The following is a 23375-nucleotide window of genomic DNA, read 5'->3' as shown; positions in this document are numbered from 1 at the left end:
TGACGTATTCTGTAACTGGCAATGTGCCCACCTTTAATATCTAAGGTCCCATTCTCTGGATTTGAACATTCGCTTCCAAACGTGCAACTCTTACTTTTCACTCCCAAATCAGACATTTTTTGACAGCTAGTGAAATCTTATTTCAAAGCAAGCGAGTCTAAAAATATGCAACATGGATCTAAGAAAACAAAACCACCGTTCCTGGGAGAAAGGGGTTAAGCGAAACACCGTGAGGAAGCATCTAACATCTGTGCAATGAGCGAAGTCTCTAGAGGAATCCCATGCTCAAGAAGTGTTTTTCTTCTCTCACATCAGGGGGCTTGAAATAACACACACTGCTTTAATGATATGATTTAAACCAAGACAGGATTTACTGCACACTTCCACCTCTGGAAGGTGCTCATATTTGAATATATCGATTACGAGATAAACTGTTTAAAAATGTAACACTAGTAATGTTGCTTTCTATATTGTTATTACAGTTCTTTACTTTAATTAAGAGATTATAGAAAATTTAAATGTACAAAAGAAACATGATAGCGGATAAAGGCCAAATGGCCTATCCAGTCTGCCCGTTCGCAAAATCCACCATCTCCTCCTCTCCCCAAGAGATCCCACATGCCTGTCCAATGCTTTTTTTGAATTCAGACGCAGTCTTTGTCTCCACTACCTTCACTGGGAAGCTATTCCACACATCCATCACACTTTCTGTAAAAAAAAAAAAAAGTATTTCCTCAGATTACTCCTGAGGCTAAAACCTCTTAACTTCACCCTATGCCCTCTCATTCCAGAGTTTCCCGTTATTTGAAAAAGGCTGACCTCCTGTATATTAATGCCACAGAGATATTTAAATGTCTCTACTATATCCCCTCTCTCCCACCTTTCCTCCAGAGTATACATATTGAGGTCTATAAGTCTGTCCCCATACGCTTTATGAAAGAGACTGCTAACAAATTTTGTAGCCGCACTATGAACCGAGTCCATCCTGTTTATATCTTTTTGAAGGTGTGAACTCCAGAATTGCACACAGTATTGTAAATGGGGCCTCACGAGAGATTTATACAAGGGCACTATCACCTCTTTTTTTCCTACTGGCCATTCCTCTCCCTATGCGTTCAAGCATCCTTCTGGCTTTCACCGTCACCTTTTCTACCTGTTCTACCTGTTTTGCCACCTTAAGATCATGAGATACAATCATCTCCAAGTGCACCTCTTGTTTCGTACACAGAAGTACTTCACCTCCTACACTATACCATTCCCTTGGATTTTTGCAACCCAAGTGAATGACCCTGCATTTTTTAGCATTACATCTTAGTTGCCAATTTCTGGACCATTCTTCAAGCTTTGCTAGATCCCTCCTTATGCTTATGGATCCTCTGGGGTGTCTATCTTATTACAAAGTTTGGTATCATCCACAAAAGGACAAACCTTACCAGACAGTCCTTCTGCAGTATCACTCACAAAGATGTTAAAAAGAGCTGGCCCACAGACAGATCCCTGCGGCACAGCACTGATAACACCCTTTTCTTTAGAGCGAACTCCATTTACCACTACCCTTTGTCTCCTTCCACTTAACCAGTTTTTAACCCAGTCAGTCAGTTTATTTATCAGCTGCCTATAAGGAACTGTATATCAAAAGGCTTTGCTAAAATCAAGTACACCACATCTAGTGCCTCTCCCATATCCAACTCTTTGGCCAGTCAAAGAAATCAATCAAATTTGTCTGACAAGACCTGACTCTAGTAAAATCATGCTGCCTTGGGTCCTGCAGTCCACTTGATTTTAGAAACCTCACAATCCTCTGCTTGTTTCCATTAGTTTACTCACTACTGAGGTCAGGCTAACCTCCTCCTTACTTCCATTCTTGTGCAAAGGAACCACGTCCGCCTTTCTCCTGTCCTCCAGGACCATTCCACACTCTACAGAAACATTGAAAATATCAAATAACAGAGCTACCAGAACCTCTCCAAGTTCTTTACCCTGGGATGTATCCCATCAGGCCCATCACTTTGTCTATTTTCAGTTTAGCCAGCTCCTCACAAACACATATTAAATTAAATCAACATGGAAGAATGCTGAAACATAAGAACTTTAGCATATCAGGCTGGTTTTGAACATGAAGATGGCAGGAGGCATTGCAAACAATAAGACAGAGCTAATGCTACCCGGGAGAAGATCGGGAGAGAAGAAAAGGGTTATCTGAAGTCTGGATGAACCAGAAGTTTAATAGATTGGAAACAAGCAATGAAAGGGAATGTAGAAAAGTGATAAAGGATTAGGGAATGATGGGGATTCTCTCATTCAAATAGGATTTGAAGTCTTGCTATTTATTTATTTATTGCACTTGTATCCCATATTTTCCCACCTATTTGCAGGCTCAATGTGGCTTACAAAAACCTGTTATGGCATCACCATTTCAGGGTACAGAAATACAATTGGAGTTACAGATATATTAAGAGTAACAAGGCTAACAAGTCGATCTAATCAAGCAATTGTGGAAAGAAGGCAGTTATAAGGGCGGAGTGGTGAAGAAATGCAAAGTGATGCACTTAGGGAATAGAAATCCACGGGTGACGTATCTGTTAGGCGGGGAGAGTCTGATAGGTACGGATGGAGAGAGGGATCTTGGGGTGATAGTATCTGAGGATTTGAAGACGACGAAACAGTGTGACAAGGTGGTGGCCGTAGCTAGGAGGTTGTTAGGCTGTATAGGGAGAGGTGTGACCAGTAGAAGAAAGGGGGTATTGATGCCCCTGTATAAGTCGTTGGTGAGGCCCCACCTGGAGTATTGTGTTCAGTTTTGGAGGCCATATCTTGTTAAGGATGTAAAAAGAATTGAAGCGGTGCAAAGAAAAGCTACGAGAATGGTATGGGATTTGCGTTACAAGACGTATGAGGAGAGATTTGCTGAACTAAACATGTATACTCTGGAGGAAAGGAGAAACAGGGGTGATATGATACAGACGTTCAAATATTTGAAAGGTATTAATCCGCAAACGAACCTTTTCTGGAGATGGGAAGGTGGTAGAATGAGAGGACATGAAATGAGATTGAAGGGGGCAGACTCAAGAAAAATGTTAGGAAGCATTTTTTCACAGAGAGAGTAGTGGATGCTTGGAATGCCCTCCCGCGGGAGGTGGTGGAAATGAAAACGGTAATGGAATTCAAACATGCGTGGGATAAGCATAAAGGAATCCTGTGCAGAAGAAATGGATCCTCAGGAGCTTAGTCAAGATCGGGAGGCGGGGATAGTGCTGGGCAGACTTATACGGTCTGTGCCAGAGCCAGTGGTGGGAAGCGGGACTGGTGGTTGGGAGGCGGAGATAGTGCTGGGCAGACTTATACGGTCTGTGCCAGAGCCGGTGGTGGGAGGCAGGGATAGTGCTGGGCAGACTTATATGGTCTGTGCCAGAGCCGGTGGTGGGAGGCGGGGATAGTGCTGGGCAGACTTATATGGTCTGTGCCAGAGCCGGTGGTGGGAGGTGGGGCTGGTGGTTGGGAGGCATGGATAGTGCTGGGCAGACTTATACGGTCTGTGCCCTGAGGAGCACAGGTACAAATCAAAGTAGGGTATACACAAAAAGTAGCACATATGAGTTATCTTGTTGGGCAGACTGGATGGACCGTGCAGGTCTTTTTCTGCCGTCATCTACTATGTTACTATGTTGTGGTTAGTTATGGATTTTCGTGGTAGGCTTTGGTGAAGAGATAGGTTTTCAGCGATTTACGAAAGTTCGTTATTTCGTTAATTGTTTTCAAGTGATTTGGAAGTGCATTCCACATCTGCATGCTTATGTATGAAAAGCTGGACGCGTGAGTTAGTTTGTATTTTAATCCTCTGCAGCAGGGGAAGTGAAGATTGAGAAATGTGCAGGCAGATCTTTTAGCATTTCTGGGTGGGAGGTCTACAAGATCAAGCATGTAGGACGGGCGTCTCCGTAAATAATTTTATGAACAATCGTACAGATTTTGAACGTGGTCTGTTCTTTAAGTGGGAGCCAATGTAATTTCTCTCTTAGGGGTTTTGCGCTTTCATATTTTGTCCTTCCAAATATATGTCTGGCTGCGGTATTTTGAGCGGTTTGGAGTTTCTTGATAATCTGTTCTTTACAGCCTGCGTACAGTGCATTGCAGTAGTCCAGGTGACTTAATACCATTGACTGAACCAGGTTTCAGAAAATGGCCCTTGGGAAGAAAGGTTTTACTCTTTTGAGTTTCCACATGGAGTGGAACATTTTCTTAGTAGTATTCTTCACGTGGTTCTCAAGCGTGAGATTTCAATATAATTACAGCACTTCAATTAGCACAGCCTGCTCTGCAATGGACTACCAGATGGAGCATTTCTGGTGAATAGAGAGAATGGTTGCTTCCAAACAAGTACACAAATATTGCTCTTGTTAACTGATTTATGAAATCCTTCATGGAAAAACAATCACTTTTTTGTTTGTTGTCTTGTCCACAATGTCGGTGAGCCCTTAGGTCCCCCAAGGCCCAAAGGACCTCAGAGGACAGCCCAGCAACCCCGAATCTTCACCCGCGGCGACCGCCGTTCACCAGAGGTTGAGCCCCCCGCTGCAGGCGGTCAACGGGACTGCTGGAACCGCGGGGTTGACGGACTGACCTGGCTGGCGTCGGGAGGCGGAGGCCCTAGCAAGCAGCAGTCAGAATCAAAGCAAGTCTCTGGGCAGGCGGCTAGCAAACAGTAGTCAGGTTCAAAGCAAGTCTCTGGGCGGGCGGCTAGCAAACAGTAGTCAGGTTCAAAGCAGGTGTCTGGGCAGGCGGCTAGCAGACAGTAGTCAGGTTCAAAGCAAGTCTCTGAGCAGGCGGCTAGCAGACAGTGGTCAGGTTCAAAGCAAGTCTCTGTGCAGGCGGCTAGCAGACAGTGGTCAGGTTCAAAGCAAGTCTCTGTGCAGGCGGCTAGCAGACAGTGGTCAGGTTCAAGGCAAGTCTCTGTGCAGGGGAGTAGCAGACAGAGGTCAGGTTCAAAGCAAGTCTCTGTGCAGGCGGCTAGCAGACAGTAAACATACGGAACCACGGAGTGGGCTTCGGGAACAGAACCTGAAGCAAAGTGTCAGTGCAGATTCCCTCTTTAAATAACGAGCCACATTAGCCGCCCCGCCCTCGTGGGGAACAACCACCAATCCGGCCCCGGGAATCGGCAGAGCCCCTCGGATTGGCTCTGCTCGATCTCCCAGGGAGAGCCACTGCCTCGGCCCTCCAATCCGACGCTGTGTAGGCGGAGCTCCAGGGCCTCCGGCTCGTGAGCGAGGGAGACACCGGCCCTAGCGTACTGGCGCCGCCATCTTGGGCGACGCGAACCCCGCTACCACCCCCGGCAAGAGAGAGCCCGGTGGTCGCCATCGCCGTTCGCCGGTCTCGGCCTGACCCGCCAATCCTGCGGCAGCGCCCGCCCCCACGCTGGAGCCTCCGAGCTGCCATCCCGCGCCGCGGAGGACGCCGGCACCTGCCCCCCGCGGCGGAAGAGCAGGTAGGAGCGTGGGACGCGACATTTGTGAACTAACATGGATGCCGTAAGCAAGGGGCATCCAAGTTAGCACATGATCAGAAATCCATATATGTGTGCACTTTGTGTATTTATTTTTATAGTGGCCCACATCATCAGAAATCCATGTATGTGTGAGCTGCATGAATATTTTTTATCCGGTTAAAGCAAGAGGTCCTCAAATCCACTCCTCGAGGGCCACAACCCAGCCTAGTTTTCAGGATTTCGATAATGAATATGTGTAAGTTCTACTGGAATGCAATGGAAGTAGTGAATGCAAATAGATCTCATACATATTCACTGTGGAAATCCTGAAAACCATGCTGGGTTGTGGACCTCGAGGACTGGATTAGAGGACTCCTGGATTAAAGCATGATTTATACTCATCACAATCTTTTGTACTTTTTGGAGGTAATTTTATAAAGGCATTTTAGGACATTTCAAGTGAGAAGTGGTGGACTATTTCACAAGTAGTTACAGTATCAAAAGGTGTTCCACAGCTTTGTCTGCCCTTTTGTTTAATTTGTACATGGGTCCTTTAGGGTTAGTATTTGAAAAGCTAAATCAGTTACATGCTGATGATGTACAGATTTTGTTTCCCAGTGGAAGATAGCTGGGATGATTGGCAGTGTCAGCTATCTAATGTTTGAATGAGATTAAAAGGTGGATGTATGCTAATAAATTGGTTCTAAATATTTACTTTACTTTGATACTTATCCCCCACATATAACTTAAGAGTTCAATGTGGCTTACAAACAGTATCAAATAAGTACCAAGCAAAAAACATACAAAGAAAACTCTTCATAGCTCTATAACATGGATTCAGGAGTCGAAAACAGCAATAAAACAGAACTGATGTTGGTTGGGAGAGTTTACGAGCCAAGTTGGCCAGATGCTGGGAGAATTAATGCTACCAATGAAATTTATTTATTTATTTATTGCATTTTTATCCCACATTTTCCCAGCTATTTGCAGGCTCAATGTGGCTTACATTGTTCCGTCACGGCGATCGCCATTCCTGGAGTGAGAAATACAAGTAGTATTACATTAGAGATCATGATTGGCATAGTTGATTAAACAGTCAAGTATAAAGAGTTCATATTCAGGTTTAGAGATAGAGTGGCGTTGTGTTAAAGTTCATTCGAGGTAGAGTAGACTTTGGTAGTCAAGTATAGAGAGTTGGGTTTTATCTAGTTCAGGCTTGAGGTTCGTTGTCTGGTAGTTAGACTATATCGCTGTGGTATGCCTTTTTGAACAGGTTGGTCTTCAGTGATCTCCATGAAGGAAGCACTAATATGTGGGTAGAGTCTTTGGGGGTAATTCTAGACTCAGGTTTGTCTCTAAGCAGTATCAGATCTCACAAGTTGTTTGATGTTCCTTTTTTCAGTTGAGACTCTTCAGACCTATGTTATCTGTTGCTGATTTTAGAACTGTAACTCAAGCTTTGGGTATATCAAGATTATTTTATTGCAATGCTTTGTACACCTTGGGATTGCTGTATCCAGGAACAGTGCATTGCAAATCGCGTAGAATGCAGCAGCAGCCAGGATGATTGCATGGATAGCCAAAGGAGAACACATTACACCTGTGTTATCTTCCTGTTAAATTTTGTATACAATTTAAGATCCTGTGCATGGTTCACCAAATACTGTATCTTGATGCCCCCATGGCATTTAAAACAGTTGCTGTCAATTGTCAGCTGGTCCCTCTTCCACAAACGGGCCAAGGCTGATACTGCTTAGCTTTTTCAGATTCACTGTTGGCCAGGAGGCTTCAACCACCATCTTGTCCTCACTCGTTCTCTCGGGCTCCAGCCCTCTTCTCCAATGATCATTACCCTCTGTTCTCCTCACAAAAGGTTTCACTCACAAACGCACAGCAACTCCAATGCTTCTTATAAGTTAAGAATTTATTTGGCTTAATCTTTGATTACACAATTCATAACCTTTATTGTTCTCCTTTTCCTTTAAAATAGTCCAGCATACCTCTCTAGGAGGCCCTAATGTGTGTCCAGTTCCTTCTGACACTGCTTTAACTTCTCAGCAATTTGTCAGTTTCATTAGCTCTGTAACATCAATGCATTTCATCACACACCTTGCTTTAAATCTTCAGCACTTTGCTAGCTTCATTAACTTTGAAACATCCGTGCATTTCATCACACTATCCCTGGTACGTTCAACAAAACAGTTCCATTTTATTTCTTTCCCATATCCCCATTCCTTTAAACACACTTTTCCGCCCTCAGAGGCAATTCACCCAGCCAACCTCTTCCACAGGCTCCTTCCCCATTGCATAAACCTTCCTTCCCCGGTCTTCAACAATTTTGGTATCACAGCAGATAGAAATCCTTTTACTTTACCCCCTGGAGTCCGGGCCAGAGCTGAGATCTCCATACACTCCTCCTCCAGCTCCTCAGCTGCCTCCCTTTTATCATACTCCATAGCTTCCTCCCCACAAGGTTCCCCCAGCTGTTCCTCATCACCCTGATCAGAGACCATTTCCCCAATCATCTTCCCCGCCCTCCAATTCCTGTGTGTCTTGCCTAGAGAGTGATGGATCCTGGGGATGGTAGTTCCTTCCCCTATTCAATATCCTAACTGGTCTCTTGGCCACTAGGGGGCGAATTCCCCGTGTACTAGGAACCCGAGAGTAAACCTTTCTCTTCTTTAAGAATACTTCTTCCTCGAGCCCCTGTCTCAGCCCTCTCTCAGTTTGACTTCTCCCCAACCCCTTACACAATTTATCAGCCAAGGCGTAATTTATGTTCTGAATCAGCTATGCACCTATCGGTGGTTGCCGTGACATACATTACTCAATTACCAGAATGTCTGCATTCTCCATTGCTGTGGAATGTACTCCACAGCAATGGGTTTTACGCTTATGTAGGTCAAGATTGAATAAAAAAAAAACAGCTAAAAACATATTTGTGCAGCCTTTTCATGTACTACAATAGGGATTTGTTCTCTTTTGTTAACAGGTAACAAATCAGGTACAAATTCTGTGGAAATTTCAGCACAAGGTTTCGCTGATGCGTTTCAGCTAAGACTGTTACCATTATGAAGTCTTTTGATTGCTTGCCTTTTCCAGTTAGGAAGCAGTGTTGTATTGATGATACGAGTTGGTGGGAGGTTTTTTTCACCTGTTTCTATGAAACAAATTTCTCAGATTATTAAAAGACTGAAAAATAATTGTAAATTGGATCTCTGTTCAGTGTCCATTTTTAACGCTATGTGACTTTGATTGATTCTATCACTGATTTAATTAATCGTTCTCTTAATGATGGGGTAATGCCACAGTGTCTGAAACAGGCTTCCATTATGCCTTTATTAAAAAAGAATAAGTTGTATGCTACTAAATCTGGTAATTATAGACCAGTTTCTTCGATTTCATTTTTGGCAAAAGTGACCTCAAAGACAAGTTTGCAGATAGCAAGGAAGCTTAATGACCTCCTTGGCATGAGTTTGTTCTTACTGTGCTCCCTGTTTATGTAATTGATACTGAATCTGGACCCCTAAAGGCAGGCGTTGTTTATGCTGAAACACGGCCCGTGTCGGGTCAGACTGAAATAAAGGACTTCTGTTGTCTCAGTCTTGAAGGTCCAGTTGTGCTTTTTTTCTTTGTTGAACCAATATTTCAACCATTGTGCTGTGGCTTTCTTCAGGGTAGGAGCAGTAGGCCACCAAAGGGGAAGGGGGAGGAAGGGCAGACTAGCTAGCTAGCTAGCGGTCCCACTGGACTACCAGGGCGTTTTTGTTAAATGTGGGGGGGGGGGGGCAGGAGGGGGGGGGGGGGAAGCTAGTGGTGTTTGTGGTGGGGGGCCTGGTGATTCGGTCCAAAAGACCTCTGGGTCTTGTGTTTGGAGATCCACTTTGAATCATGAGTTAAAAGCAGTATAAACATCTTGCAATAGAATAGAACAGTATCTCATCCATTTTAAGACCAAAACAAAACTGGAAGAATGCATGCCAATGCCCTCATTCAACAGGGGGTGCAGAAATCCTCCTGAGAAAAGCAATTTGGTTGATCTTCAGTCTTACAAGGAAGGCTTGCAACCCTCCAGAGTGGCAAGCAGAAGGTAACATAATGGTACAATGGGTTATTATCTAGATATGAGGGCCGAGCTCTGTTATTAATAGACTTCAGTTCACATTTTTTCAATGGCTGGGGGCTTTGTACGTTAAAAGAAAGGGCATAAGAACATTAGAACAGCCATACTTGGTCAGACCAATTTTCCATCTAGCCCAGTATCCTGCTTCCAACAATGGCCAATTCAGGTCACATGTACCCGACAGAATCTCAAAGAGTAGCAAGATTCATGCTGCAGATCCCAGGGACAAGAGGTGGCTCGCCCCATGTCTATCTCAATAACAGACTTTTCCTCCAGGAATTTGTCTAATCCTTTTTTAAACTCAAATATACTAACCGCTGATACTGGCTAGACTACATTACACAAACAAGAAACAAAAAAAGACTTTAATAATATTTGATTCTACCACACCTGAAAATGTCTCAAGCTAACTATAGTTTAATTATAACAACAACAATAAAAAGAACAACAAAGTAAAAAAACATTCAATGAAGGCCTCGGACATTCTGTCATAACTCCTGGATAGCATGTGTGTAGCTCTGCCAACTATCCGCACATAATTTTTTTACATTTGAAATGTACAAAGCAAGCATTTCCTAAAAGACCCCTGTTAAAAATATCTGACAGTATGTGATCTCACATTGAAATAGAGCAGAATTCTCTCTTCCAAGCTATGCAGTATATTGTACCAGATAGCCTACCATGGTTCTGCTTGACTGCTGTTTAGTCTTTCATTGAATCTGGGGCTTCCAGTGACAGCACTAGAGCAATCCATCAAACCCACACAAGGAATGAACAACTTTCCATATAAGGAATCCCAATCACACAGTTACACAAGGATCACTTGCACAATAACACTTGGTTCCTTACTAATTTGAGCCCTGTATGTTCCATGCTCCAGGCTGTCAGTTTTCTAACAATCTACAGGGATGTTCACGTGAAAACGTTCCACAGTATCAAGTGCATGAACAGACCTGCCAAGGCCTGAGCACACAACTCGATCCCCTTTTCAACAAACAGTCGAGTCTGAACCATCTGTATATCTTTTTTGACTGCTGGAAACATGAGCAGGGAGAAAAGTGGAAAATAAACTTTCAGATTACTCATGAGGGATAAAGGTTAAATACTGCCTAGAAAAAAGGTTGCATAATCTGTACCGTACAAAATGACATGAAAAGGACATAGATCAATATTCAAGTGCTGTGGACAGTGTTTTTCTAATGCTGGCTTGGCCGTTTGTTCTGTACAGTCAGTGCCACTAATCAGATATATACATGGATGGCAGTGACCGAATCTGGCTCTACTGAGAGTCGTGACACTTAAGCTGCTAACTTCACAGCCATGCGGTTTAAATTAGGACTGCTTTTTTCTGATCTAAATTAATGTACAAAGTTTGATGGATAACGGCTGAGTTGTGCCAGGGTACTCAGTAAGAATTTTCAGTGGCACTATCTAGATAGTGAAGGAGAAGAAGCAACAGACAAGCTACGTCAATTTAAGCTAACCTGTGCTCTGAATGTTGCTTATAAGAAGCAGATAAACGAAAAATAAAAAAAACAAAGAATAAAAGTAATGAGGTTTTTTGGCCAATGATGAAGCAGTCCTGCCCCTGACGCCAAACTTGAGCTGGGGGCTTCTTGAGGCCTTTTCCTCTGAAACGCCAGAGCGGTTTAAACAACAGTGTCATGGTTAGACAAGCCAATATTCTACCTATAGAATCTCCTATTTGTCTAGATGTCTTGTTAATTAACTAAGGAGATTACACCCTGTCGAAAATATAGTTTGTGAACTATCTAGATAGTGCCACTGAAAATTGGGGGATAGGGCACTTACCTGTATAGCAGCTGCTGCTCTATGGACAAGTGGTTCAGAACGCTGACGAGATGATTATAAACCAAGAACCTCATTTTATGTGGGACAGATTTAATAGCATTACAGGAACTGGGGACAAAGGTCTGGAAAGCTGGAACAGTCCTGACCTACCTCAGAAAGCATCTCATACTGGCCCCGTCTTCCCAGTGCGATAGTCAGCAGGTCGTAGACGACGGATGCACTCTGAAGGCTGATAATGCGATCGCTGCGGTGCTCAGGGATTCTGCTCAGCACGGCGTCCCGGTTAGCCTGCGGTTCAGTACAAAATGTTTCAGGTCTGACTGGCCAGAATGGGTCTCAAGGAAGGGAACAAAGACAACAGAAAACATTTTCCGTCTTGCGTGTAATGTCTCCATTTTACCTATAAATGGAAGCTCTGTGTTCCATTCAGATAATATTTCTAGTTTACAAATACAAAAGCTAGGGGTGAACAGCTGTCTCTTAAGGAAACATAGGGCCCCTTTTACTAAGCAGCGTAGGCGCCTACGGATGCCAAACGCACACCAAATTGGAGTTACCGCTCGGTTACCGCATGGCCTTTGCGGTAATTTCAATTTTGGCGTGTGTCTGCTATGTGCGCCTGAAAAATATTTTTTTATTTTCTGGCGCGCGGAAGCGGCATCTGATGCACGTAGGTCGTTACCGACCAAATTCTTTACCGCTAGGTCTATGGCTGGCGGTAAGGTCTGAGGCCCAAAATGGACGCACGGCAATTTTGATTTTGCCGCACGTCCATCTTCGGGGGGGGGGGGGGGGGGGGGGGGAGAGGCCTTTTTCACAGGTGCGCTGAAAAATGATTCTGCGCATGCTCAAAACCCGCAACTAAACTACCACAAGCCATTTTTCAGCACACCTTTGTAAAAGGACCCCCATAGTCATTTCTGCATAGTCTAACAGAAGAGTCTTTAAAAAGATATTTTAATATTGGGGCTATTTTCTAATTGATGAATTTCTAGTGCTATGCAATATCACAGCGCTACACTGAGCTATACACGCCTTCTTGGAAGAAAATCCCTTTTATAAGAAAAAAGGTTTTTTTCTTGCATGCTTATTTATTTATTACATTTGTACCCCGCACTTTCCCACACAATGCAGGCTCAATGCGGCTTACACAGTAATTTGAAATACAAAGTCTTATAATAGAAATTTCAAAACAGTAATGAAACATTATAAAGTTGAGCTTGATAACGTATGATTAGGACAAGAGAGGGTAGACAGGATAGCATAGTATAAGTTGGGAGAAAAGGGGTAAGGAGGGATATAATAAATGAGAGATGGAGAAGAGAAGGATGGGATGAGTAGAGGGGGAATGAGGAGGTGGGGTAAGTAAAACTAATGATGAGGTCGGTATCTAAGTCAGAACAGAATTGGGAGTGGAGGTTGGTAAGATTAGGTTAGTACATATGTTCCATCCTTAGTGGCACCTATAACCCATGGAAAGCTTTACGCTCCTTGTGCAGCTCCCTGATAACACAGTGAAACAAGGTCAACATGACCTACAAGGCCTCAAAAATCCAAACCAGAACAACTCTTACTTAAGGGGTCTAGCTTCCTGTTAAGAGCTGACTGCTACAACGCAGGGCTGTAAACCTCCAGGACAGGGCTTCCATGCAGTGTATACTTTTCATTATAACATAATTCAGCTAAATCAGCATTTTAACTCTCTTTCACTAGGGTTTTCCTATTTCTGCATGCACCAGGGGGAGGGGTCAGAAGAGAAAACTTTCATAAACCAGCGACACAGATTGTTCTGAACCAAGACGCCAAAAAACATAGATTTATTGGGCGGGTTACAGCTCAGGCCAAAGAGCTTTGTTCAGTGTCGCATGGGATTGACGTTTGCATCCTTCTGTCATTTAGGGCAGGTCTAGCCTGAGCCTGCCACTGAGGTTAGGAGGGGGAGGAAGATGGCTGCCAGCTAAACAGCACATGGATGACATGTTCTGAAGGAGGCAATCCTCAAGTCAGCAAGGGTCCACAGAACCACACAGACATGCTGTGAAAACGGTGGGATTGTAAGGAGAACATCACAAATGAAAATGACTTTGTGTTTAGCATTCTAGCTATTCTGTTACAGGGATTGTCTCTTTTTCTTTTTTCAGATACAGGAATTAATGCACATTCTTTATTACAGCGAAAGTGAAAAAGGGGCACTAGATTTTACAAACCTATTATATAACAACTAGGAAAAAATGCCCGTTTCTGAGCGCAATGAAACGGGTGCTAGCAAGGGGCTCCCTCCCTCCGAGCTACTTGCCTTGTTGGGGGCTGTGTGTGGGGAGGGTTGTTTTTTTTTTTTTGCTGCGCCTCCGTGGCCGTGCCTATGGCGTTTCCGTTTCGGCCCTCGAGTGTCATAGCTCCGCCCTCGACGTCATGACGTTTTGACGCGAGGGCGGTGCAGACACTCCAGGGCACACCGGATATCTCGGGCGCCTCAACTTCCGTGGAGGCTTCAGAACGTTGGGGTTGCCTTTTATATAGAGAGATCATGACTCCGAAATAATTTTATTTACTTACCATATAGAGAAATTAAATGTCTTTAAACTGAAATCTGCTTTATGCATGAATTATAAAATGTTTTTCTCCCATTGTGCCTATGGCAAGCATGGTCAGCAAACAAGGTTTTTGCAATAAAGCAATGCTTATTATTCTTCTCTTCATAATGGTTTTCACAGATGCAGCTTATTAGCACAGATTCAGCCGGATGGGAACAACTACAGTAACGAAATGGATCTGCAAGGTCTAATGTTGTTCCATTTCTTCCACTATGCAGACTTGTCAATACATTAAGAAGGGGGGGGGGGGCAATTTTCAAACTGTTTGCATTAGAACAAAGACAGCCCCTATTTTAGCCCTTAGGCTTTGAACTAATTCTCACAGTGAAAATACACAAGTACTTTCAACTTTGAAACTTGTCATGGATACAAAACACCCATCACACTATTATAAGCATACAATATAAACGTGAGTGTGTGTGTGTATATATATATATATATATATATATAGAGAGAGAGAGAGAGAGAGAGAGAGAGTTGTACTATCAGAAAAAGAAAATTGTGCGAGATATTTAAGGATCTTTTGAATAATGAATAATAACATTCATTATTCAAAAGATCCTTAAATATCTCGCACAATTTTCTTTTTCTGATAGTATAACTCTACAAAGCTGTTATACTATAAAATATTTTCAATCATATCTCATACACTCTTCATATATATATAACCATCTATAACATACAGAAAAAAAAACGTTCCCATCATCTCCATATATTACTCCAAAAACCTTTTACTAGGAATCAATCATCTTGCTGGAATTCTTCCATTAACCAAATGCCAAAAAATGTTTAATAAAAAACTAAATACAAGATCACTTTTTAAACCAATATCATAATATTCAGCCAACATCTATCAAAACATCATAAATTATATTTTCAAGGGCCCATCTGAAGTGGACGTATTAAGGTGTATTGAAACTTTTGATGTATTAAAACATATTTCATAGGCAAGTAATATATAGAAATAAAGCAAAACATGAGGATACCTTTTTTTATTGGACTAACAATACATTTTTTGATTAGATTTTACTTTGATGCGATTTGTTGTATAAAACATAATCCCTATTACGCACCTGTTGTACTATATTTCACCGTGTACTTAGATATTTATGATCGTTTTGAAGCCAGCCACCTAATAAAGTAGGTTGCTATTCCTTTTTTCAGGTTGACCTCTCAACTCCCCTCCTCCCTTCTTCTCCCCCACCCCTAAAGATACCCAGTATTACTCCCCAGCTCCCCCTCCCCAAACTGGCAGTTATCCTAACACGATAAATACCCATAAGCCCCCTCTAACCCCCTGAATGCTAGCCCCCCCCCCCCCCCCCATCCCTCCCATTCACTCTACATTCATCTCAATTCATTCAATACCTGACTTCTGGATCTAGGTGCGATTATTTTTTATTAGATTTTGAAGGTAACCCTTTTCCTTCAGAACAAAAATGAGCAAATGTTGACAAATATCAGACTATATAAGTAAAACATAAAAGCAATCCAATGACAGTCTCACAGGAAGATGGTGGAGTGGGTTAGGTGAGAAATAGGGGGAGCTGTGAGAGAAAGGGAGAAACTGGATAGGTGATGAGGGTGACAAAGCCGTATAAATTAATGGTTTGTAATGTGATAGAAAACCCAGATCTTTGTTAAGTCCTGTCTGGTGGGTGTCAAAATAGTTCATCATTTTGATTTCAAAGGTCTTACATTCAAGAATTGACTTAAAATTTCCTTTTAGTATTCTCACCATAAAACCACTGATGCAGTGTTCTGGTTTTGTGATGTGCTGTCCCACATTCTGGTTGGCATTATGATGTTTAATATAATGTCTGTCTAAATTGATTGTTAGCTAATCTTTTGATAACATACTGTTAAATGTAAACTGCTTAGAACTTGTCGGTAAAGCGGGTCATAAATATCAAATTAAATCAACACAAATGCATCAAATTGTCATTCTTATTAAATCAACCATAATAGCAAGATATCTGATCCCTTCAGAGAAATTCCGGAGTCATTTGACTGATACTATGACATAAATGTGTGTATATAATGTAATTAGGGCTTCTATTCTTAGGAGTTTCCGGCTAATATGGAGTTCTTTGAGAGTACAAGATATCAGTGTCTATCGGTGTTTTTCTGCCACAGGTACTACAGCGAGATACCTTTTCTAATGCGTTTGTGGCAGAGTACTAGGGGAAATGGGGTTCATTCAGTATTTATCCAATAAATATGTCCAGACATGGGTTTACCCTCTACATGTCGATGATAAGCACTAATTGCACTAAGGTGAACCCTTACAGAGTTGGTCTTTAGACCACACTCTGATAGGTGTAGAAGGTATTCAAGCAGGGTCTGTGTAGGGTAGGCAAGCAAGGGGATCTAGGGTCTGCCTCTCACATAAGACGGCAAACCTCATCCATCTGAAAGAACAGCACCTCTTAGTGGAGTCTTTCCTAAGTTCAGAGAGCATAGCCAATCATTTTCCTGAATCATTGGGAGAAGGGTGCCCAAAGAAACCATCCTGACATTTGTTCATGGCCCTTAGGTCTAGGATGGGATGCATTTCCCGTTTTCTTTTGCACAAGGAAGTGCCTGGAATAGAATATCTGCCCCTCCTCCCCTGGTGGAACGGGCTCGACCACATGGGCCCTCAGAAAGGCTGAGAGTTCCTCTGTAAGTACCTGCCTTTGCTGAGAGCTGAACAAATAAGCTCTCGGTGGGCAATTTGGAGGTTGTAGATACCAACTGAGTGTGTATCCAAGACAAACTATTTGAAGAACCCACCAGTCAGAGGTTATAAGGGGCCATCTTTCTGATAAAATGTCAGCCCCCTCCTCCGACCGGGACGGACACTTTTACTGTGGCTATGCTCTGCTGGATCCAGTCAAAAGCTCATCCCTTGCTTTGCCTGGGAAGCAGTAGGGGCCTTTGGTGCACGCTGTTGACGTGAACGAGCGTGCTGGAGTTGAACCTGAGCAGGCTGGCGAGCCAAGGGGTTGTACCTACACTTAGGATAGTAATAGGAACTCCTTCTTGGCTTGCCAAAATTCCTCCTAGCTGAGGAGGTAGATGCAAAAGGCGCCTGGCGGGAGAAAGAAGAGATGGTATTAGTATGTTTTTTGATTTGGTCTGTGACCTCCTCAACCTTTTCTCCAAAAGTCATCCCCCCAGCATAGGGCATCCGCCAACCTCTGCTGAACAGAATGTTCCAAGTCAGAAACACGCAGCAATGAGAGTCTGCACATTGCTATACTCTGGGCAGAGATCCTAGAATCCACGTCAAAAGTGTTGCAAATGTGCCCCTAGCCAAGAAGTTTCAACACACCTTCTGCTGCTTGACCAACTGACCAAGTGACTTGGCCTGCTCCTGCGGGAGCGTTTCAGCCAGGTCCATCAACTTGCGTACCAAGATTCAGAAGTAGACGCTTGTGAAGAGCTGGTAGGATTGTATTCAGGAGATTAGCATTGAAGTCTGGAACATCTTTCTCCCAAAAGAATCCAGGGTTCTAGCTTCTCTGCCTGGGAGCGCCAAGGCATAGTCCCTGGAACTATGAGAGCGGATTCCACCACCATGGAATTGTGAGGCAACTGAGGCTTACCAAAACCAAGTGTACTATGGATATGGTATATGGTATCAATCTTCTTGGGCATGACTGGGACCGACAGAGGGGACTCACAATTCCTAACGGGGGCTTACTGGAGTACCTTCTAGAGACAGTCACAGCCTCCCTAGAAAGAGACATGTAGTCCAAGACCTCAAGCATCTTGGCCCTGGGCTCGTCCTCCACTTCCAAAGAAAATGGAATGGCGCTAACCATTTCCTTGACAAAAGAAGGGAATGAAAGGCCCTCCGGAGGAGACTTTCTCCTTTCAGGTGGAGGGGAGGGTTCAGAGGGAATTCCATAGGACTTATCTGAGGAAAAGAACCTTGGATCCTCCTCTGAATTCCATGAGCGCTCCTCTTCGGTGTCAGACAATACCTACTGGTGGGAGTGTCGAGATCGAACCTGCTTCGATGTGGAGGAGCCATGTCCTTGACAACAGCTTCCTCCACCGAAGTTGAGGGAGTGACGGTGGCGGTTGACACCAGAGACTCATGCGGCGTCAGGTGTCAGAGGCCGCACCGCAGCCTGAGGGTCAAGCGGGGCTGCAACTGGAGGCAGGGTAGGCGCAAGCACCCCCTGATGCCGATGCACACCACTGCAGAAGGCCATCCAGCAGCTCAGGGAGCAAGGTCCGGATGTGCTCATCGAGGGCTGACACCGGGAAAGACTGGAGTATCGGTTGAGGCACAGGTTGCAGAACTGTTGAGGTCGACGTGGGAGCTAGCTCTTGGCTGTTGGGAGACCAACGTATCAGCACATCCTGTATGGAGGGAAAACGGTCCTCCCAAAGCCCATGGTTCTTGGGTGCTGAATCCTTCAACGCCCAGGAGTTGTACATCAAGGGCAATCAATGTCGATGCTTCTTGGCCATTGTCTGAAGGTTGTCATCGAGGCTCCTCAATGCTGACGAGGATGACATCAAATCCACACGTTGCCTCGGGGTTGGGTCTGACAATGGGCGGTCTCAGGGACTCTGCACAGCAGGAAGCCTCTTGGCAGGTGGAGACCCACTTGATGCTTCACTGCTCCCCAGTGTCCAAAAGTCTAACCGCAGCCATGCTTACTGATGCTCGACGTCGATGTCAACACCTCCAACCTTGATGCCGATGCCAACATTGAGGAACCAGACTTGGCTCCAACAATCCTCTCTCGTTGAGCCTCTCTGGGAACCTGGGTCTTCTTCTTCAAACTAAGGCAGAGAACACAGTCAGTTGGGCTATGGTGGGCCCACGACACTGAAGACACCAAGAATGGGTGTCTTTCCCAGAGATCGTACGATTGCACCAGGTACAGTGCTTAAAGCCACTGGGAACCTTCGTGGACATGGAAAGAAAAACATCCCAGGCTAAATTAAACAAAGCGATGGTGCCTGAAAAAGGGGCAAGGTATGGCGAAAAGGAAGGGAAATATCCCGGCCAAAGTCAAGGCCTAAAATGGTCGAATGACGATGGAAAAGAAAGGAAACAAAACCATAAGTACATAAGTATTGCTATACTGGGACAGACCAAAGGTCCATCAAGCCCAGCATCCTGTTTCCAACAGTGGCCAATCCTGGTCACAAGTACCTGGCAAGATCCCAAAAAAGTACAATACATTTTATGCTGTTTATCCTAGAAATAAGCAGTGGATTTTCCCCAAGTCCATTTTAATAATGGTCTATGGACTTTTCCTTTAGAAAGCCATCCAAACCTTTTTTTTAAACCTTTCTAAGCTAACTGCTTTTACTACATTCTCTGGCAACAAATTTCAGAGTTTAATTACACGTTGAGGGAAGAAATTATTTCTCTGATTCATTTTACATTTACTACATTGTAGCTTCACTGCATGCCCCCTAATTCTAGTATTTTTGGAAAGAGTAAACAATTGATTCACGTCTACCCGTTCCACTCTACTCATTATTTTATAGACCTCTATCATATCTCCCCTCAGCCGTCTTTTCTCCAAGCCGCTTTAGCCTTTCCTTATAGGGAAGTCGTCCCATCCCCTTTATCATTTTCATCGCCCTTCTATTTACCTTTTCCAATTCCACTAAATCTTTTTTAAGATGCAGTGACCAGAATATAACACAATATTCGAGGTGCAGTCGCACGATGGAGCGATACAAAGGCATTATAAAGTCCTCATTTTTGTTTTCCATTCCTTTCCTATAATACCTAACTTTCTATTTGCTTTCTTAGGTGCCGCCGCAAACTGAGCAGAGGGTTTCAATATATCATCAACAATGATGCGTAGACCCCTTTCCTGGTTGTGGAACCTTGCATTACGTAGCTATAATTTTGGTTCCTCTTTCCCACATACACCACTTTGCACTTGCACACATTAAACGTCATCTGCCATTTAGGTGCCCAGTCTCCCAGTCTTGTAAGGTCATTTGATGACCAAATAGCAACGGTCACTAAGAAGACTTTCAGGACACTCTGGAAACTAAGAAGAACCAGGAGTCTTTTCCAGGTCACAACCTTCCATCTTCTGGGCCAATCACTGATACTATCCCAGCTAGACTACTGAAATGGACTATATGCAGGATGCAAAGTTCTGAGCCTAAAGAAACTACAGATGATGCAAAAGGATTTGACAATGCAATCTATGCACCTTCCCCAGAATTAAAAATGGCACCTCTCAATGTGGCTACAAGTTTGCACATTGTTCTACAATGCACAAATCCTTGGTCAGAGAGACAAGGCAACATTCAAACATCCAATTAACACAAGTAGAAACTGTTTTACCCATGTAAATCACTTTGTAAATTGTTTCCAGTATCACATTTTACTATTCAGCTGAATGTGAAAAATGAAAAATAGTGTTCAGTTGAATACGAATACCAAATACAAATAATGGATATTGAGCTTTAATATAAATAATAAAAGAAGCAATGTGATCAAGGGTCCAAGGGTTTGGCACAGTAGAGCCCTGGATTATTTGTATTCGAATTTAAATCACTGTTCGTCCGAATACAAATAATGTATTTAGGGCTCTATTTGGGGCCAAATCAAATACAAATATTTGGTACAACTCTACCCAATATATGTTGGCATCTTTCCATCTGGTTCTAATTTCTACCTATCTAGGGTCTCCAGGAACTGGCATCAAACCTTCTGCTGTCTTCAAGTCTGACGTCAGACTCACAGAAACAGAAGCCTGCGCAGCTGCGTTGCTGATCTGCAAGGGCAGGCTTCTACATGGAATGTTGCTAGTTGAATAGCAACATTCCATGTAGAATCTCAAATAGTAGAAACAGAATCTCAATAGTAGCAACATTCCATCTAGAATCTCCAATAGTAGCAACATTCCATCTAGAATCTCAAATAGTAGTAACAGAATCTCAATAGTAACAACATTCCATGTAGAACCTCAAATAGGGAAAGAGAAATGGGACTTGATATACCGTCTTGCAACTACATTCAAAGCGGTTTACATATATTCAGGTACTTATTTTGTACCAGGGGCAATGGAGGGTTAAGTGACTTGCCCAGAGTCACAAGGAGCTGCAGTGGGAATCAAACTCAGTTCCCCAGGATCAAAGTCCACTGCACTAACGGAGAAACAATCTCATTCCTTCCTGCCTATCTTAGGGAAAGCGAAGTGAGATTCATGTACACTGCCAAGGATAAAAACTTAGGAGACCCTTGCAACTTTATTGGAAAGCTCCCTGAATGATTATACTAGATTTAAGCAGTGGCATACCACAAAAGAGGGATCTCCAATATATGCACATATACTGTGAGAGACTGGAATTTAATTTCCACATGGCAGAGTTTAGAGATTCAGTCATTTCAGTTGAAGCCATCATATTGGCTGCTAGAAGGGTGCCAGATATCGCAAGCATTAAAATGTCATTAGCACAAGGCTGGGGACTGATGATTAAGGACAGAAATGCAGGAGCAGCAGCAGGTCTAATTCTGTTGCCTTTCCAGCTGAGAGGCAGCAAGGACATGGCGGGGAAACACTGCGGATTACAAAACACCTCCAAGAGGGGCTTGGAAACAGGATGAGCACCACCAATGACAATGATACAGTAGGGAACACGCACAAGGTCACTAGGTTCAGCTTGCCCATGCACATATACACAAAGCATCCTGATACCAGTCATGGATATGTAATGCTCATATTACTCTAAATGACAAAGAGTATTTCTTTTGTAAACTGTTAGCCCAGTGCCAGATGCTGTGACAGCTGTTCTGCTGCTCTTCGTTGATGCCATGTGAGAGCCCTGGCTTCCAGGGACAAAGCTCAGTTTTCCAAGCCCATACTCAGTTACTGAGGAGAAAGAGTGCCAAGGGACAGTTCCCTTCCTGCACGTTGGGCAAGTGAATTCACAGAGTGACGGGAAGCCTTCCTGTTCTGAAAGAAGTCACTCAGGATGCTGGACTGGTAAACCAGAAACGGTTAAGACTAATTCACTCCATGAGAGAGAAGCAATTTTAATTAAAAAAAAAAAAATTTCTAAAGAACCCAAGCAAGTGAAATCCTAAGGGATTTCTGAGTTTCTGGGAGCACAATACGGGAAAAGGAAAGGGGGTGGAATTTGATATGTTGCCGTTCTGTGATTACAATCAAAGCGGTTTACAAATTATATACAGGTACTTATTTTGCACCATGGGGGAATATAGGGTTAGGTGACTTACCCAAAGAGCTGCAGGCAGAATTAAACCCAGTTCCCCTGGTTCTCAGCCCACTGCACTAGCCATTAGGCCACTCCACAATAAGATGTGATCTCATACCGCTGGTGCTCAGAAGTACTCAGCTTCACCTTAAGCTCATCTTTCAGGTTGCAAATGGTTTATTTTTTTCTTACATTTGTACTCCGCGCTTTCCCACTCATAGCAGGTTCAATGCAGCTTACATATTATATACAGGTACTTATTTGTACCTGGGGCAATGGAGGGTTAAGTGACTTTCCCAGAGTCACAAGGAGCTGCCTGTGCCTGTAGTGGGAATCGAACCCAGTTCCCCAGGACCAAAGTCCACCACTCTAACCACTAGGCCTCTCCTCCCCTCAATACCACATAAGCCTCTGTACTCCGGCCCTCGCCTGGTGGTGCCAAAGACACACCCTCAGCACAAGTGCTGCCACTTATAATGGCCCTCTATTTCTTCTTGGATGGGGAACCAAAACTTGAACAACTTATCAAAAAGGGGGGACAACCGTATAAAGATTTTTCCACGTGGAAAGAGGTGAATATAAAATTGCAAGATGTGCAATTGATGTCTCATGCATATTGTAAACCCCCAGGGGTCTCTCACATGTGCTGAGGCCCTCTAGTGGCTCCTGTCCACACTCACGTGCTCTCCGCCAGGGCTTACCAGCACTTGGCTTTCAGAGAAGGACTCCAACAGGTCTCCTCCTTCACTTTCTCATTCTGACTTCATGCTCCATTTATTCCAGGTCCCCCATCTCCTCTCTTCCAGCTCCTCGGGAGGTACTGTTTATAAAGAGCAGCTAATAGCCCACCACACCCTTTCTAGGCCCCTCCTAGTTCTGGAAGAGTCCAGAGCCTTCTGTGTGCCCTTTTCTCTTAACGGGAAACCTCTGCTACAGATACTCCCTGGTCCCCCTGTTCAGGCCTTGGCTGGAGCTCCCTCTACTGGCCCCTTCAGGTCTGATGTCCCATTTGGAGTTCCCTCTAGGGACCATATCATGGCATTTCCCATGCTTTCTGTAGGAGAGCGCCCTCTGGCGGCCTCCTCAGGGTAGGGCAGTCCAGTGTTTATCACAATATTCACAGAATAGCACATACCAGGTTTTGCCATTTCTGCACTAT

General features: G+C 43.8%; 1 protein-coding gene across 2 annotated transcripts in view; it reads right to left on the bottom strand.

Moving 5' to 3' along the window:
* The window catches only part of TTC7B (tetratricopeptide repeat domain 7B), a 513408-nt gene that overhangs the window by 285762 nt on the left and 204271 nt on the right, over window positions 1–23375 (bottom strand). For both annotated transcript variants that reach the window (XM_030214578.1, XM_030214579.1), the window contains exon 9: window positions 11574–11711. In XM_030214578.1, the coding sequence (XP_030070438.1) occupies window positions 11574–11711 (138 nt within the window). The remainder of the gene's footprint in view (window positions 1–11573; window positions 11712–23375) is intronic.

Source organism: Microcaecilia unicolor, chromosome 9 (assembly GCF_901765095.1).
Source record: "Microcaecilia unicolor chromosome 9, aMicUni1.1, whole genome shotgun sequence".
In the NCBI taxonomy this organism is placed as follows: Eukaryota; Metazoa; Chordata; class Amphibia; order Gymnophiona; family Siphonopidae; genus Microcaecilia; species Microcaecilia unicolor.
The sequence above is the reverse complement of the archived record's forward strand: the minus strand, read 5'-3'. Positions and strand labels throughout refer to the sequence as shown.